This window comes from Otolemur garnettii, unplaced genomic scaffold, assembly GCF_000181295.1.
Source record: "Otolemur garnettii isolate 467f Iridium unplaced genomic scaffold, OtoGar3 scaffold00100, whole genome shotgun sequence".
Lineage (NCBI taxonomy): Eukaryota > Metazoa > Chordata > Mammalia > Primates > Galagidae > Otolemur > Otolemur garnettii.
In genome coordinates, this window is record NW_003852495.1 from 4,371,448 (window position 1) to 4,388,665 (window position 17,218).

Genomic DNA, 17,218 nt, shown 5'->3' on the forward strand with positions numbered 1-17,218 from the left:
AGTCTCCTGCCTCAGCCTCCCAAGTAGCTGGGACCACAGGCGCCCGCCACAACGCCTGGCCATTTTTTTGGTTGCAGCCATCATTGTTTGGTGGGCCCGGGCTGGGGATTTGAACCCGCCACCTTAGGTGCATGTGGCTGGCGCCCTAGCCGCTTGAGCCACAGGCACCTAGCCAAAACTTTTAATTTTCTTTCTGCATTTTCTGCCTTCTTCTTCTTCTTCTTCTTTTTTTTTTTTTTTTTAAGAGATGGAATCTTACTTCTGTTACCTGGGCTAGAGTGCAGTGGCATCATCATAGCTCACCACAACCTCAAACTCCTGGGTCAAATGATTCTCCTTCCTTAGCCTGCTGAATAGCTAGGGCTGCAGGTACCTACCACTATGCCCAGCTACTTTTTCTATTTTTGTAGAGACTGGGTTCTTGCTCTGGTCTCGAACTCCTAGCCAGAAACAGTCTTCCTGCCTCAGCCTCCTGGATTGCTCAGATTATAGGCATGAGCCACCAAGCCCAGCCTGTTTTTATTTGTTTGTTTTTCTAAAGAAAATATGAGGGGGCCAGGCGTATGGCTCATACTTGTAATCCTAACACTCTGGGAGGCTGAGGCGGATTGAGGCTCAGGTGGATTGCCTGAGCTTAGGAGTCAGAGACCAGCCTGAGCAAAAGTGAGACTGAATCTCTAAAAATTAGCTGGGCATTGTGGCAGTCACCTATAGTCCCAGCTACTTTGGAGGCCGAGGCAAGAGGATTTGCTTGTGCCCAAGAGAATTTGCTGTGAGCTATGATGCCATGGCACTCTACCAATGGTGACAACATGAGACTATGTCTCAAAAAATTTAAAAAAATAAAGGTCTGTTCTGTCACTGAAGCTAAAGTGCAGTGGGCATGATCACAACTCACACTACCATGTTTCCCCCAAAATAAGACCAACCCCAAAAATAAGCCCTAGCAAGATTTCTATGCGTTTGTTAAATATAAGCCCTACCCTAGTGATGGGCGTGGCTATGCAGCATATATGCATAGCCATGCCATGCATTTCAGCACAGAGAGGTAAGGAAGACTGGAATACCTTTTATCTGCCACAGCTCCTTTCTTCGAGCTGTTTGCACTTGTGTGGGTGCGCGTGTGGTAATGGTCCCAGGCATTCTATTGCGCATGTGCGAATGGCTAGGGGAAAGGAGTTCACACATCATTAGTGCTGGCCCCACCAACAGGCTGGCTCCCTCTGTCAGGTTCCAGAAGAAGATGACTTAACTGTATTTGAATAAATGTAGATTTATTGTATTATATTTAATAAGACATCCCCTGAAAATAAGCTCTAGTGTGTCTTCTTGAGAAAAAATAAATATAAGATAGTGTCTTATTTTCGGGGAAACACGGTACCTATAGCCTGGAATTTCTAGGTTCAAGTGATCCTCCTTTGTGCCTTAGCCTCCTAAGTAGCTGGGACTACAGGTGTGAGCCACCATACCTGGGTAACATTTTCTTTTTATAAACGTGTTAACACAACGTTTCAGATATAAATGCTAGGAGCAGTGGACCTTTGTAATAATGACCGTACTATGTTTCTCACTGATAATTGATTCAAAAAGATTTAAACTAAGAAGTTAGGAATAGAAACTGCAAATAGATTTACAGTTCTTGCCTCCCTATCTGTGAAAAAAATCTAGAATTTGATCAGAGAAATTGTCCTATATTCTGTGTTTAGGGAGGCTATAACTGAGGAAGAAAAATTGACTATTTGAGGGAAAAATAGTTTACCTGTGCAAGTTCTTCTTTGCTAATACATGTCTAGTGAGTATAGCCTTAAAGAAGGAACAGCCTAAACTCCTGAAGGCAATAATTTATCAAAGTGAAAAGAGATAGAGCACCTTGATATTTATTGGCTTCAGGACAGGTTTAAGAATTCATAAATTTAAGGCTTTTAGGAGGAGGTTATAGACTTTGAAATAGGAATTTTGTTTTTTGGGGTTTTTTTTTTTTGAGACAGTCTCATCTTGTCGCCCTCGGTAGAGTGCCATCGCATCGTAGCTCACAACAACCTCAAACTCTTGGGCTTAAGCGATTCTCTTGCCTCAGCCTCCCAAGTAGCTGGGACTACAGGTACCCACCACAATGCCCCACTATTTTTGTTGTTGTTGTTGTTGTAGTTGTCATTGTTTGACAGCCCTGGGCTGGGTTAAAACCTCCAGCTCTAGTGTATGTGACTGGGGCCCTAGCCACTGAGCCTGAAACAGGAATTTTTTAAATGGTCTGCTCCCAAGGGAAAGTAGTATGTATTCATGAGGTCAGTTGTCTACTAAAGTAATAAGGCCCAGAAATTGAACTTCACTCAAGGTCATACCAGGCCAAACAATGAACTACCACTGGCTACCATTTTTCACACTGGAGATGGTATCTCTTTCATGGGTCTCAATCATTATTTTTTGAATGATATGGAATGGGAATTGTCAAGGTGCACATAGTATGATTAAGTATTGTGTTATATAGTATACACATACATAAATAAAATATATACTTGCCCAGCTACTTGGAAGGCAGAGGTAGGAGGATTGCTTGAGGCCAGAAGTTTGAGACCTGCCTGAGCAACATAGATTTGGTTGCTAAAAAGGTGGGTGCAATGGCATGCCCTTGTAATCCCACTATTTGGGAGGCTGTGAGGTAGGAGGATTTCTTGAGCCCAGGAATTTAAGACAAATCTGGGTGATATAGGGAGGCCCTGTCTCAAAAAAAAATTTTTTTTATATATACTCACACACATGTGCATTGAAGAGGTCAGAAAGAAATGAGTCAGTGCTAGGCTTTTAGAAAATCTGAATACAGGCCTGTAGAAGTAAAGAGTGAAGGAAAGACTAATTGTGATTAGAAAAATCTTTGGGTAGGATAGAATTATAGAATTGTGCCAAGGATCTGTACCAGATACTTTATAATAATTTCAGCCATCTTATAATGGTATAAAGCAGGTATTATTTTATAGATTAAACATGGTAGAGGAGGCCAGGTATGGTGGCTCATGCCTATAATCCTAGCACTCTGGGAGGCCAAGGTGGGTGGATTGCCCTGAACTCAGAGGTTCAAGATCAGCTTGAGCCAGAGTGAGACCCCATCTCTATAGAAAAAATAAATAAAAATTTAAAAATATATAAAAATAAACATGGTAGAGAAATTTAACTTGTTCAGAATCACTTATAAAACACAGAGCTAGAAATACTCTTCTAAAAAGTCATGCCCTCTTTTGCTGGTGAAAGAGAGAAATCTAAGTAACACATTGGTAATAGAAGTAGAAGAAAACAGGACCAGGCGTGGTGGTTCATGTCTGTAATCCTAACACTCTGGGAGGCCAAGGCAGGTGGATTGCTTCAGCTCAGGAGTTTGAGACCAGCCTGAGAAAAAGTGGAAGAAAAAACAACTGACAGTCATGGGATCCTAAAATAGCTAGTATTGGCAAGTGGTTGCTTCCTAGTACCAAACCAAAAATTAGATTTCTTCACCTTCTGTGGTGTGACCTATAAAAGTAATTACTTTTCAAAGAAATTAGCCTCAGTCATGGTAGGTTCTAGCCAGTACCAAAGGTATTTAATTCTGGTTTCATATTTTCCTTTTGTCCTAGGCATCCTGTACTGATGGGAGACTTTTCAAGCATTTGGAGACAATTTGGCGTTTTAGCCCAGGTCTTCCTGGCTACCCAAGAACGTGTACCTTGGATTTTTCAGTAAGTCTCTTCATAAAACCCTTGATTGTTCCACACATGAGGTAAAGTTGGTAAAGAAATAATAGACCAGGTGTGATAGCTCACCCCTATTATCTTAGCACACTGGGAGACTGAGGCAGGTGGATTACTTGAGCTCAGGAGTTCAAGACCAGCCTGAGCAAAAGTGAGACTCATATCTACTAAAAATATAAAATAAAGTAGCTCAGCATAGTGGCACATGCCTGTATTCACAGCTACTTGGGAGGCTGAGGCAAGAGGGTTGTTTGAGTCTAAAAGTTTGAGGTTGCTGTGAGCTATGATGACTCCATGGTACTCTACCCAGGGCAACAGAGTGAGACGCTGTCTCAAAAAAAAACAAAAAACCCCATAACAGTTTTTTCATTCATTCATTCATTTATTTATTTATTTATTTTGAGACAGAGCCTCAAGCTGTTCCCCTGGGTAGAGTGCCATGGCTTCACTGCTTACAGCGACCTCCAACTCCTGGGCTCAAGCGAGTCTCCTGCCTCAGCCTCCCAAGTAGCTGGGACCACAGGTGCCGCCACAACGCCCGGCTATTTTTTGGTTGCAGCCATTATTGTTATTTGGCGGGCCTGGGCTGGATTCAAACCCTCCACCTTAGGTGTATGTGGCTGGTGCCTTAGCCGCTTGAGCCACAGGCGCTGAACCTATTTATTTATTTTTGAGACAGAGTCTCACTCTGTCACCCTCAGTAGATTGCTGTGGCATCACAATTCAAGCAACCTCAAACTCCTGGGCTCAAGCGATTCTCTTGCCTCAGCCTCCCAAATAGCTGGGACTACAGGAGTCTGCCAGAATGCTTGGCTATTTTTATTTTATTTTATTTATTTATTTATTTTTTTTTGCAGTTTTTGACCTAGGCTGAGTTTGAACCCGCCAACTCTGGCATATGGGGCCGGCACCCCACTCCTTTAAGCCACAGGCACCACCAGCGCTCAGCTATTTTTTATTGCAGCTGTCCTTGTTGGTTAGCTGGCCCTAGCCAGGTTCCACCCTGCCAACTTCGGTGTACGTGGCTGGTGTCATAACCACTGTGCTACTGGTACTGAGCCCTTAATAACAGTTTAATACCAAATTAAACTACATATAGGTGTATAAGATACAGAAATAAAGTACAAAGAGGAAAAATGCATTTTTAGTACACAGAGACTTGTGGCCATGTGGTAGCTTACACCTGTAATCCTAGCACTCTGGGAGGCCAAGGCAGGTGGATTGCTTGAGCTCACAAGTTTGAGACCTGCCTGGGCAAAAACCAAGACCCTGTCTCTACTAAAAATAGAAAAAAAACTGAGGCAAGAGGATCACTTGAGCCCAAGAGTTGTTGGTTGCTGTGAACTATGATGTCATAGCACTCTACTCAGGACAACAGCTTGAGACTGTCTCACAAAAAAAAAAAAAAAAAATAGAACATAGAGACTTGTAACTTTTTTGTTCATATCCCCTTAGTTATAGAAAATGTAAAGCCACCTATGGTTTTGTCTTTGCCAATAGGTAATATATGAATTGTTTTCTAAACATGAGTCTTAGGCATTAAATCTTAAGAAATGCTAATAATTTTGACTAAATTATTATATGCTGCTTTCAGCTCTTTTTGGGGGGTGAGGGGAGGCCAAGGTGGATGAATTGCCTGAGCTCAGGAGTTAAAGATGAGCCTGAGCAAGACTGAGACCCTATCTCCACTAAAAATAGAAAAACTAGCCAGGCGTTGTGGCAGGCACCTGTAGTCCCAATAACTTGAGAGGCTGAGGCAAAAAAATCACTTGAGTATAAGAGTATAAGGTTGCTCTTTAAGTATAAGTTGAGTGTAAGTATAAGACACCATGACACTCTACCCCACAACAGAGTAAGACTCTGTCTCAAAAATAAATAAATTAAATAAGGAAATATTGATAATAGGTATATGAGAATTCTTTGTTACTGTTTTTGTAGTTTTTTACAAAAATGAAATTTCAGAATGAAAAGTGAAAACATCTTAAAATTTGGAGGATATTTTATCCTTGAAACACTATTTCTGAGCATGGTAGCTCAATCATACTTGTAATTCTAGCACTTTAGGAGGCCAAGGCAGAAGGATGGCTTGAGGCCAGGAGTTCAAGACAAGCCTTGTCCGCATAGTAAGACTCCATAGCTAGAAACAGATTTAAAAATTAGCCACACATGGTAGTATATACCTGTAATCCTCGCTACTTGGGAAGCAAAGGTGGGAGGACCCCTGAGCCCAGGAATTTGAGGTAATAGTGAGGTACACTCTTGCCACTGCACTTCAGCCTGGGTGACAGACCGAGATCTTGTGTGTAAAAAACCAAAACAGGCTGGGCACCTGTAGTTTAGTGGTTAGGGCACCAGCCACATGTTCCAGGGCTGGTGGGTTCGAACCTGGCCTGGGCCTGTTAAACAACAACAACAACAAAAATAGCCGGTGTTGTGGCGGGCTTCTATAGTCCCAGCCACTTGGGAGGCTGAGGCAAGAGAATCCCTTGGGCCCAAGAGTTTGAGGTTGCTGTGAAGTATGACGCCACAGTACTCTACCCAGGGCAACAAAGTGAGACCTTGACTCAAAAAACAAACAAATAAATGACCAAAACAAAAAACCACGCTATATCTCATAGAAGTTGCCTTGAATTCTCTATCAACAATGAGAAGGTATAAATAAAGTTCTAAATCATTGGCTACCTATACCAGTCTGACTGAGCTACCTACACTAGCTGCTTTGTGGGTCAGGCGTGGGTGTATGTGTGCACATAAGCAATCTCATCTTCTTGCTAATACTTTTTTTTTTTGAGACAGAGTCTCACTCTGTCCCCCTGGGTAGAATGCTATGGCATCATCGTAGCTCACACCAACTTCAAACTCTTGGACTCCAGGGATCCTCTTGCCTCAGTCTCCTGAGCAGCTGAGACTACAGGCATGCATACAATGCCTGGCTAGTTTTTCTATTTTTAGTAGAGACAGGGTCTCACTCTTACTTAGGCTGGTCTTAAACTCCTGAACTCAAGCAGTCTACCCACCTTAGCCTCCCAGAGTGCTAGGATTATAAGGATGAGCCACCACTCGCAGCCATCCTGCTAGTACTTCTCGTAGAAATGATACATATGAGAAGGATCACTTCCCTTATTTCCTTTTTTGCTGAGGTAGGATGGATCCAAAAGGGGCACATTACCAAAAAGCCACAATGATAAATGTATTCACCAAAGCTTTCTTTCTTTTTTTTTTTTCTGAGACAAGGTCTAGCTGTTTCCCAGGCTAGAGTGCAATGGTGTCATCAGAGTTCACTGTAGCCTCAAACTCTTAGGCTTAAGTGATACTCTTGTCTCACCCTTGTACCTAGCTAGGACTACTAGTGTGTGCCATCACACACTAATTTTTAAAGTTTTCTTATAAAGACAGGGCCTCGCTCTTATGCAGGCTGGTCTTGAGCTCCTGGCCGTCCTGTCCAAGCAGTCCTCCCATGTTGGCTTCCCAAAGGGCTAGGATTATGGGTGTGAGCTACCAGGCCCAGAGCTCACCAAAGTTTTCCAGCCTTCTTTAGCTTAATAACAGGCAAATGCTCCCTTGAAATAAGATTCATTGGCCTTACTGCCTTAAGCTTTTGTGCCCCCGGTTATGCTTATTGCAGTTAAAAAGATTATGTCTTCTGAAGAATGCTAACATTCTCACCTAGGTATATCAACACAGCTCTACTTTAAATACTTAGTTCGCAGTGGAAATTTCCTAAGTGGAAATTTAGTTTTTTTTTTCAAGTTTTTATGACTTTTATTAAATCCTTACAAAACAGAATACAAAATTCTGGCATTGACAGTTGGTGGAAAGGAAAACTTTGAGCTCTATCAGTTCACCTGGTACAATGGAATTAAAGCAGTTGGGTGTTTTTTCCCCTTAAAAAAATGTTGAGGTTTGTTGTTGTTGTTGTTGTTGTTTTTAAAAATAGCTTAACATTGATACGTGGCCATCTAGGCCCAGGCTCTCCAGGATCTTCTGCTCATTCACAGTAACGTTCTGACCAGCCCTCCAGGTGGCCATGTGACAGGGTAGGGGGGAGAGGGAGGAAGTGACTGTCCCATCTTCAGAAAAACAAAGCTTCTAGCTGCTCAGCTTTCCAGATACAATGACCATTTGCTTGTTCTTTTATACAAAAAGGCAGAAAATCCCCAGTTGCAAAAGAGAGATGACAAGGGGTCTTTGGAAAGGCCATCCAGAGATATAGGCAGGCAGGGGACTAGGGAGGACATGTCACCCCCACCAGCCACCACAGACTATGACAATTGTAGGAGACTTGGGAGGGGGAGGGGAGGTTAGGCCGAAGGTGTCTGAACTCACCACCCACAGGCCCCTCCAACATTAAAGTATTCTTCAAGAACAGGGAAGTAAAGTCAACTGCTGTTTTCTTTAAAAAACTAACTAAACATGACAAAAATCCCCGACCATAGATTTAGAGGCCAGAGGGGCTACCTCAGGAAACACCTGAGCACAACCCAGGACTGGGCTGGCCTGGAGGGGACACCCCAGCTACCACCACCCTGACCAGCAGAGCCATATGTGCACATAGAAAATGGAAACTCGTATTGCATAGTACTTTACTGCCAGAGCTCGGAGTTGGGAGACAAAGCAGACCTTTCCCCACCATTCCTGGGTGCCTGAGGCCATGGTAGTTGCGGCTGTTTTCCTGAAGGTGGGCAGACTGAAAACACTGCCCTCACAGGTGATGGGATACAATGGGACCCCCAGGTCTGACCCCAGCTTTAGTGATGGGGAGAGGGCTGACAGCTTCCATTCCAGACCCGAAGGGGGGCACAGGGGCAGGACGTGGCCATGGTCAGACTGAGCCCTGAGAAGGAGCACTCAGGTGCCCAGAAGGGGTGTCTTGGGGACCCCCAGGTTGGCTGTTGGGTGCCTGTCCAGCCCCTCCTACCCACTTTGGTGTGGCAGATCCCTGGCTCCTGCCGCTTCAGTCCCTGGTGGGGCAGCAGGTCAGCTGCAATTTAAGGTGAAGGTCAGAGGCTGAGTCCTGCCATCAGGGGCCTGGATAGCCAATCCTGGAGGAAGCCCTGAATGTCAACTCTCAGGAGGACGGAGAACTTGGGTGAAGGGCGGGGGGACGGGGAGGGATGCCTTCCCCACTGCCTGCCCATACCCAGGCCTACCGTCTTGAGATAGGGGGCCCCCTGTCCCTGCCAAACCACCAGGGGTGTCTGGAGTGAGGGATAAAGGAGCTGCTATTCCATGACAGGAGGGGGAAGGAGAGCTGTCCCTGAAAATACTGAGGGCTGGGGAGGCAGACATGGGGGAAGGGTGTCCGGGGCCCCCCAGCTCAGGAAGATGGCAAATTGTCTAGAAGCGGGCTTTCCTGAGTCACTGTGCAAGCAACGGGGTTAAGGAGGGGATGGCAGGGTGCAGGTGACCTGGGCAGCGGGGCATACCAGACCTTCAAAGTGTAGGTGAGCTTGGGGAGAGTAGAAACCCAGCCACACACACCCTCTGCTCTCCTCCCCATCAAAAGGAAAAAAACAAAAGGAATGAGGAGGTGGGAATAGGAAAAAAAGGGGAAAAAAACCCCAAACCCAGCCCCTCAGCTGGGCTTAATGCCTAGGAATGCAGCCAGGGGGAGCAGCTCCGAATAGTTTAGATGAGGGGGGCACCTATGTACAGAGGGAAGGTGGGAGGGCGTCAGATGCCAACTGGGCGCAGCAGACAGGCTGGCTCTCTGCCTCTGCTGGGCCAGCTTGGACTCTGAGGGTGGGGGCAGCTGTAGGCAGCGTGAGGTAGCTCAGACGAGGACAGGCTGGTGGCCCTGCCCCAAAGCCTCCTCCTCCTCCAAGTCCTCTTCACGTTGGGCCAGCTGCAGGTTCATGGCAATGGCCTCAGCTGCGAAGGACATGAAACCTTTGGCACAGCTGTTCCCCCTGCACCTAGGGGTGCTGTAGGACTTGGGCAGCGCTCAGCTGCCGCTTGGCATTACAGACAAGTAGCTTAGAGATAAGGTCTTTGGTGGCAAAGGAGATGTGAGACCAGTCCTTATCGGGGCACTCATATTTGCCCTCCTGGATGCTCTGGAACAACATATTCTGGAAGGCGGGGCAGGCCTTGCTGTAGTCCCAGCCACAGTAACCCATAAATGATGGATAGCCGCTGAGCAGGACATACAGGATGATGCCCAGGTTCCACAGTTAGCAGCCCTTGTCATTAGATGCTAATCTCCTCGCTGAAGGCCTCCACCACTTCTGGAAATTCAGTTTTTAACTGGGTGCAGTGGCTCACGTTCCTGTAATCCTAGTTCTCTGGAAGGCTGAGGCAGGAGGATTGCTTGAGCTCAGGAGTTTGAGACCAGCCTGAGCAAGAGTGAGACCTGATCTCTACTAAAAGTAGAAAAACCAAGGTAAGAGGATTACTTGAGCCCAGGAGTTTGAGATTGCTATGAAGTATTATGATACTATGGCACTCTACCCAGGGCAACAGAGTGAGACTATGTCTCAAAAAACAAAAAAAAAAGAAATAAAGAAAATCTTTCTAAAAATTATTACATTTTCCTACAGATTTCTTTTGAATTTCGCTCACTTCTACACTCTCAGCTTGCCACATTGTTTTTTGATGAAGTTGTAAAGCAGATGGTGGCTGCCTTTGAGAGAAGAGCATGTAAGCTATATGGTCCAGAAACAAATATACCTCGGGAGTTAATGCTTCATGAAGTTCATCACACGTAAAAGAAAGGAAGAGCTGGTGTCATATACTTACAACTTCAGTTTGTTCACTTTTAAGATCTTAGTGCTTTCATGATTTTTTTTCAGAAGTCAGAAAGCATTTGTTAAATTCAGCTTTGATTATAAACCTGCACCGTTGAAAATTTGCACATAGCGTGTGGACCCACTCTTACATAGAATTGTCTTCAATCAGGTGTAATTGTGACAAATATGTTCATTATCATGTTCTGCATTTACAGTAATGGGATGTCATCACCACTGGTAGAATATTGACATTATTCTTCTGAGCAGAAATTGAAAATACAGATTTAAACCTTTTAATGAAAGTATTTAGTTGAGGTTCTCACACAGCATGTATTATATTAACCATATCACGCTTAAGTTATTAAATTCAGTCTATTTGTAACTTATTGTTATATGGCCTTCTCGTGGCTTAGGATATTTTGAGTAATCATCATATATTTAAAGTAAAAACTTTGATTTAAAAGTACTGTTAATGAAGGTTCCTGACACTTTAGTTATTTTTAAATTGCTCTTACAGGTGGTAGTAGATAATTCAGTGCCATCATGAGGTTAGCTCCCAGATAAACAGTGAATTTTGTTTTTGTTTTTGGTAAGTAGTCCAGAATAGCTGCCTGTTCCTAGTAGTTTGCAGCCTTCTTCCAGGTACTTCGGCTGCTCTTTTAATAATGCTACTTTTGTGTCAAACTTTGTTTACTATGGGTAGGCAACAGATGAAGATGAGTTTGTTGATATGTCTCTAACAATATGTATCTCTATTTTCTATTTATTGTGTGTACTCACTTATAATAATGTATTTCAGACTGATATTTTTTAAACAAATCAATGTAAGGACTGAAAGAACAACTTAATAAAGTTAATTTGTTTATTTTTTTTGTACAGTTATTTTGGTTATTGAAATCTTCCTATATTGTTTCATTGTGTACGTATGTAGACATAGTAAAGTGTCATTATAGCATTTCATGTCTTAAAAATACTTTCATAGACATAGACGGATCTGGGCAAAATCCAGTCTTCTTTAATCTATATTGATCTTCATACCCTCTAATCCTCTTGCTTTAAACTTCCAGTAATAATGCTGTTAATTTTATTTCCTCAGTAATTAATTGGCTACATAAATGGTATGTTTGTGCATGAATTTGTTCAGTTAATCTTTTTTGACAACCTCCTTTCTCTTTTGACATGGGGTATACAGTGGTGAAGAACTCACATGGAACTTGGTTGTCAAGTAGATTTCCACTCACACATGATGTATCTGCCCAGAGCATAAGTAGTTTGAATATAATTATGTGCCTTTAAATTACAAAGTATTTTACAAATGGCAAAGTCATTTAAAGTTTTTTCAAAATAAAACTCAAGATTTTTGATCTTTCCCTTTACTGTGTTACTTCTCTTTTTATGGAATAAGAACTTGATAACTGCTTTTATAAATGCTTTATAAAGGTAAACTTCTAGTTTCAGAATCTTAAGTCATTGGTGTTACCGGAATTTCTTTCTGCAGTAGGTCCTTGGTCTCCGGTATTTGAAGAATGAACCTACAGACCACAATCAGTTGTAAGATAGGATTTATTAGACAGAAAGGAACGTAGAAGGAATAAAAAGTACCAGAGCTTCTGACAGAGGGAGAGACCCAGTGGGAAGTCTCCCTCTGAGGGTCCTTTGTCTTAGGGATATATGGTCTTGAGAATTATACTTGGCCAGGACTTCCTAGGTGGGAGACACTTTTTCAGTGTTAATGAGCATATGAATGAATGCAGTCCTTCCAGCTCTGGGCAAATGGCTAGCTGGCCCTTCATGAAATTGCCCAGGTCTAGGAAACTGGGGTTCCCTGTCTAGCCTTGAATAGGGGAACTTTGTATCATTGGGATATAACTGGGCTTGGTATTACTAGAATATGAAGCTAGCATTTTGGTCAAGGAACTCAGTAAGACAAACACTGCTTTGATCTAGCTTGTGGGATTCCCCAAGCATGGTCATGATAGGCAATGAACAAGAGAAAAGAAAGACAATGTTGGCTTCAGGTTTGCCAGGGTACTTACTAGTAATGTGCTGAATTTTATCTCATATTTATTTATTAACAGAAAAAATAAAAGGCAAAGATTCATGGTGAATGTTAAGGAAATTTTAAACTCAAGACTAAACTAAGTTGCCTACTCCAGTCTCTCAAGTTCTTGAAATTGGTTCTTGTATTTTTTTTTTTTTTTTTTTTTGAGATGGGGTCTCAATGTCACCCTAGGTAGAGTGCTGTGGTGTTATAGCTTACAGCAACCTCAAACTCTTGGGCTCAAGAGATCTTGCCTCAGCCTTCTGAGTAGCTGGGACTACAGGCACTTGCCACACCTGGCTAGATTTTCTATTTTTAGTAGAGATGTGGGTCTCTTACTCAGGCTGGTCTTGAACTCATGAGCTTATGCATCCTCTTGCCATGGCCTCCCAGAGTGCTAGGATTACAGGCGTGAGCTACCGTGCCTAGCCCAATGGGTTCTAATTCTAAACATTGTAATATTTAAGAACATTCTTAGTTTTCTTATATTAACTCAAATGTTCTTTATACAGCAGCTACAGTGGGCATTTGAGTAGAATGTAACAATGGGATCCTGGGACTTTGTAGGTTAAGTGTTAGTGTCAGAGTTATGTATCCTGGATTTCATCTGATTCTACACAGCATTTTATTTTTACTCCAAGAAAGCCAGGCCTGGCTAGATATTTTTCTGAGGGTAATTTTGTGATATTTTTCTTTCTTCTCCTTTGTCTATAAGAGTTTATATATGATTATGTAGATCTCTGGGATTTCAATAGGGGTGAAACCTAAGTTTAAGGCTCAAGTTTTTAGGCATTTAAAAAATTTTTTGCTTTGCAAACTTATATAGCATTATGTGCCAGGCACTGTTTTTTGTTTGTTTGTTTTAATTTTATTTATTTATTTTTTGCAGTTTTTGGCCGGGGCCAGGTTTGAACCTGCCACCTCCAGTATATAGGGCCGGCACCCTACTCCTTGAGCCACAGGCACCACCCCACCAGGCACTGTTTTAAATGCTTTATAAACATTTAATCCTAATGACTTTTGGAGGTAGGCAGTATTATCCCCGTTTTACGTATAATGAAAGAAATAGAGAGATAAGTAACTTTACAAAGGTAACAATAATGGTAGAACTTGATAAAACCCTACATACTTTGGTTCTCTCTATGCTGTCACATTTGCTTTATCTAGTCCAACAGTATTCAGGCCATGACCTGTGGACTTCCAAGTTTGGCACCTATGATTCCCATATGGTAAGGGGGAAAATACCACTTTATAAACTTTTTGAAAATAGCATCTGGCCAGTGAATCTGAAAAGACTGATGGGATAGGGGATGGGACTGCTAGGTAAGAAGGAAACTTGGAAGAGAGAATTCTCTTCCTTGGTTTTTGCTTGGTAGGAGACATGAAGTTTACGTCTACATACATCTACCTTCTTGTCGCTATAAGGGAAATGGCAAAATAACTGCAGACAAGTCAATTCAGAATTCTAAAACCAACCTCAGAGTTGCCCCTTTGCACTTCTGGTCATGTGAAATTAACAGACTTCTCTTCTAGGGTTTAAGTCACTTCAGTTGAGCATTTACTTATAGCCAGCTACTCCTTTCTCCTGCTCCAATCCAAAGTGGTTGCCCTACAGGATGCCATCTTCCTAGGATTTTCCTTCATCCCTTTCTGGGTCCCCAATTTCATGAATCTTTTGGCTTCCTCTTATTTTATCCTCTCAAAAAACTGAAAGAAATCCTCTAGTGGCTCCCAAGAAAGTGCAAGTGAGAGTCCTTAAGTTATTTATTTTTTAGGGACAGAGTTTCACTTTATTGCCTTCGGTAGAGTGCAGTGACATCACAGCTCACAGCAACCCCCAACTCCTGGGCTTAGGTGATTCTCTTGCCTCAGCCTCCAGAGTAGCTGGGACTACAGGTGTCCACCACAATGCCTGGCTAGTTTTTGTTGCAGTTTAGCTAAGGTCAGGTTCAAACCTGCCCCCTTGGTATATGTATGGGGCTGGTACCCTACCCACTGAGCCACAGGCACCGCCCAGTGGCATTGTTTTAGATTCATACTTGGAGAGGACAACACTCAAACTAGAACTTTTTATGTATGTACATATTTATATTTCTAGACAGTCTTACTCTGTGCCCTGGGCAGAGTGTGGTGGCATTATCATAGCTGGTCTCAAACTCCTGAGCTTGAGCAGTCCAGCTCCAGCCTCTCCCTGAGTGTTAGGATTACAGGTGTATAGTCCCTGTGCCCAGCCCAAATCAGAACTTTTTATTAAAAGGCTGAGAATCCCAGAGTTTGGAATTTAGGTTTGCTCTTAAATCTAACTTCAGCTCCTTTGTCTTACTGTTTCCTTTGGTGTCTCAGACCATGTCTTTGCTCTTTGATTTCTACAGATAATTAACCTCCAATTTCCTAGGGGCAGGCCAAGTCATGGGGAGAACTGGGGAGTCTACCATCTCATTAATACCCTTCAGCTAATTTCACCCACATTTTCAGTCCTTTATTTGGCTTTAACTGAGCTCCTACTCAGGAAGTTCTGTGGGATAATTAGCTTGCTTCCTGTTTTCCATTCTTGAGGTTCTTAAGGTGTAAGTTCCCTAACTCAGTACTAAGTTACCATTTTTCTGTCCATTTTCTGCCTTCCTAAAGTCTCACTGATATCCCTCTTTGGCAGCTGTCTCTTTTCTTTGTAATTTGTTTCATTACTATCTATATTCAGTGAGAGTTTAAGGATAGGTCAAAAGGATAGTGAATACACACCATTTTCTTTTAGCAGTTCCATTCACTTTATTCTTGGGTCTCACTCCATCACTCAGGTTATAACTCAGCCTCAAACTCCTAGGCTCAAAAGATCCTCCCACCTCAGCCTCATGTCTCCCAGCCTGTTACACAGATCTTGTGCCTTCAACGTATAATCAGTAAAAATCTAGAAAGCAGCACATTTACATCTTACAATAAGTATATGCTCCCAGTGTACACACCCAGGTGAACTATTTAAGAACCTAGTCCAGGTATGGTGGTACAAGACCATCCTGAGAAAGATCTAGATGCCAACTCTACATAAATAGAAAAATTAGCCAATTATAGAGACACAGCTGTAGTGTCAGCTATTGAAGAGGCCAAGGTTGGCCAGGCACAGTGGCTCATGCCTATAATCCCAGCACGCTGGAAGGCTGAGGTGGGTGGATTGCTTAAGCTCGTAAATTAAGAGACCGGCCTGAGCAAGACTGAGACCCAGTCTCTAATAAAAATGAAACACTGAGGCAAGGAGATCACTTGAGCCCAAGAGTTTGAGGTTGCTGTGAGCTGTGATGTCAAAGCACTCTACCAAGGGTGACAAAGTGAGACTGTCTCCAAAAAGAAATATATAAAATAAGAGGCCAAGGCAGGAGCACAGCTTGAGCCTAAGAGTTTTGAAGTTGCAGTGAGCTGTGAATACCACTCTAGCCTGGGTGACACAGTAAGACCATTATTAAAAATAGTATAATCCTGCACTCTGGGAAGCCAAGGTGGGTGGATTGCTTATGAGTTTGAGACCAGCCTGAGCCAGAGCAAGACCTCAAAATAACCTGGTGTTGTGGTGGGCGCCTATATTCCCAGCAACCTGAGAGGTAGAGGCAAGAGAATCGCTTAAGCCCAGGAGTTTGAGATTGCTGTGAACTGTGATGCCACAGCACTCTACCCAGAGTGGTATTTTAAGACTGTCTCCAAAAAAAAAAAAAAAAAAAAGAAAAGAAAAAAATAATGGCACGTTGCCTTTTCATATGACCAGGCTTCCACATACTTAAAATTATTCCTGTAGGTTTTAACAGGGTGATTGATGTCTGTAAAAATTTCCTCCAAGGCCAGGCACAGTGGCTCACACCTGTAATTCTAGTTCTCTGGGAAGCTGAGCTGAGTGGATTGCTTTAGCTCCAGAGTTTGAGGTTGCTGTGAGCTATGATACCACAGCACTCTACCCTGGGGTGACAGTGAGACTCAAAAAGAAAATTTCCCCCAGTTGCCAACTTAATAATGTGATTCAGTCAGCAACAAAGAGAAACATGAAAATACTATATAGGTGGTATAATGTTTTACACTGTCAGCCCTGCCCCACTATTCAATTTGCTTTCATTTCTATATTCTAGATCATGGAAATACACAATTAACTTTAAACAAATTTTTATTACACAAAGGTTGTCACATAATTGGATATTTCTCTACTTTGTACACAATTATTCTTACTCTCCACAGAAAGGCTGCTTCTTAACTTTTCATCTGGTGATGGCAAGCACTAAAATTCTGATTTTAACAGAACAGTAGTAAAAATGCCTCAGTGATTTAAGTTGAAAGCAGTACACTGGTATATGGCTCTTGCACCCAGTATCAGGAATGTACAAATGTCTTTTTATTCAAAAATACAAAATAAATTATCTGTAGGCATGGACAATGGATGACAGCAGTAAACCATTATATTTGTCAACTGAAACCAGTTACTGATGGTTATAGTGATTTGCTTAAACATCAGCCAGCCTTTTCTTCACTTTCTCCAACTGACTTCTCTGAAGTTATTGGTAAGGAACACTGCCTTGAGCTTCCTGTCACAGTTCATTAATGGTAAAGCACTACTCTAGGAATTAGAACATGCCACCTCCCATACCACCTCCCATGCCACCCATTGCACCCATTCCAGGGTCCTTCTCTTCTTTAGGAAGTTCTGTGACTACAACTTCTGCTGTAGTTAACAGAGAAGCCACCCCAGCAGCATC

General features: G+C 42.6%; 2 protein-coding genes across 2 annotated transcripts in view; one reads left to right on the plus strand and one right to left on the minus strand.

Annotated features, from left to right (window-relative positions):
- COQ10B (coenzyme Q10B) overlaps positions 1 to 11,823 on the plus strand; it is a 28,329-nt gene extending 16,506 nt beyond the window's left edge. The window contains exons 4-5 of the mRNA XM_003796076.3: positions 3,609 to 3,710; positions 10,262 to 11,823. Of these exons, the coding sequence (XP_003796124.1) occupies positions 3,609 to 3,710; positions 10,262 to 10,429 (270 nt within the window). The 3' untranslated portion in view covers positions 10,430 to 11,823. The remainder of the gene's footprint in view (positions 1 to 3,608; positions 3,711 to 10,261) is intronic.
- A 4,791-nt stretch (positions 11,824 to 16,614) lies between these two features.
- The window catches only part of HSPD1 (heat shock protein family D (Hsp60) member 1), a 12,133-nt gene continuing 11,529 nt past the window's right edge, over positions 16,615 to 17,218 (minus strand). Inside the window, exon 9 of the mRNA XM_023516890.1 lies at positions 16,615 to 17,217. Within this exon, the coding sequence (XP_023372658.1) occupies positions 17,087 to 17,217 (131 nt within the window). The 3' untranslated portion in view covers positions 16,615 to 17,086. The remainder of the gene's footprint in view (position 17,218) is intronic.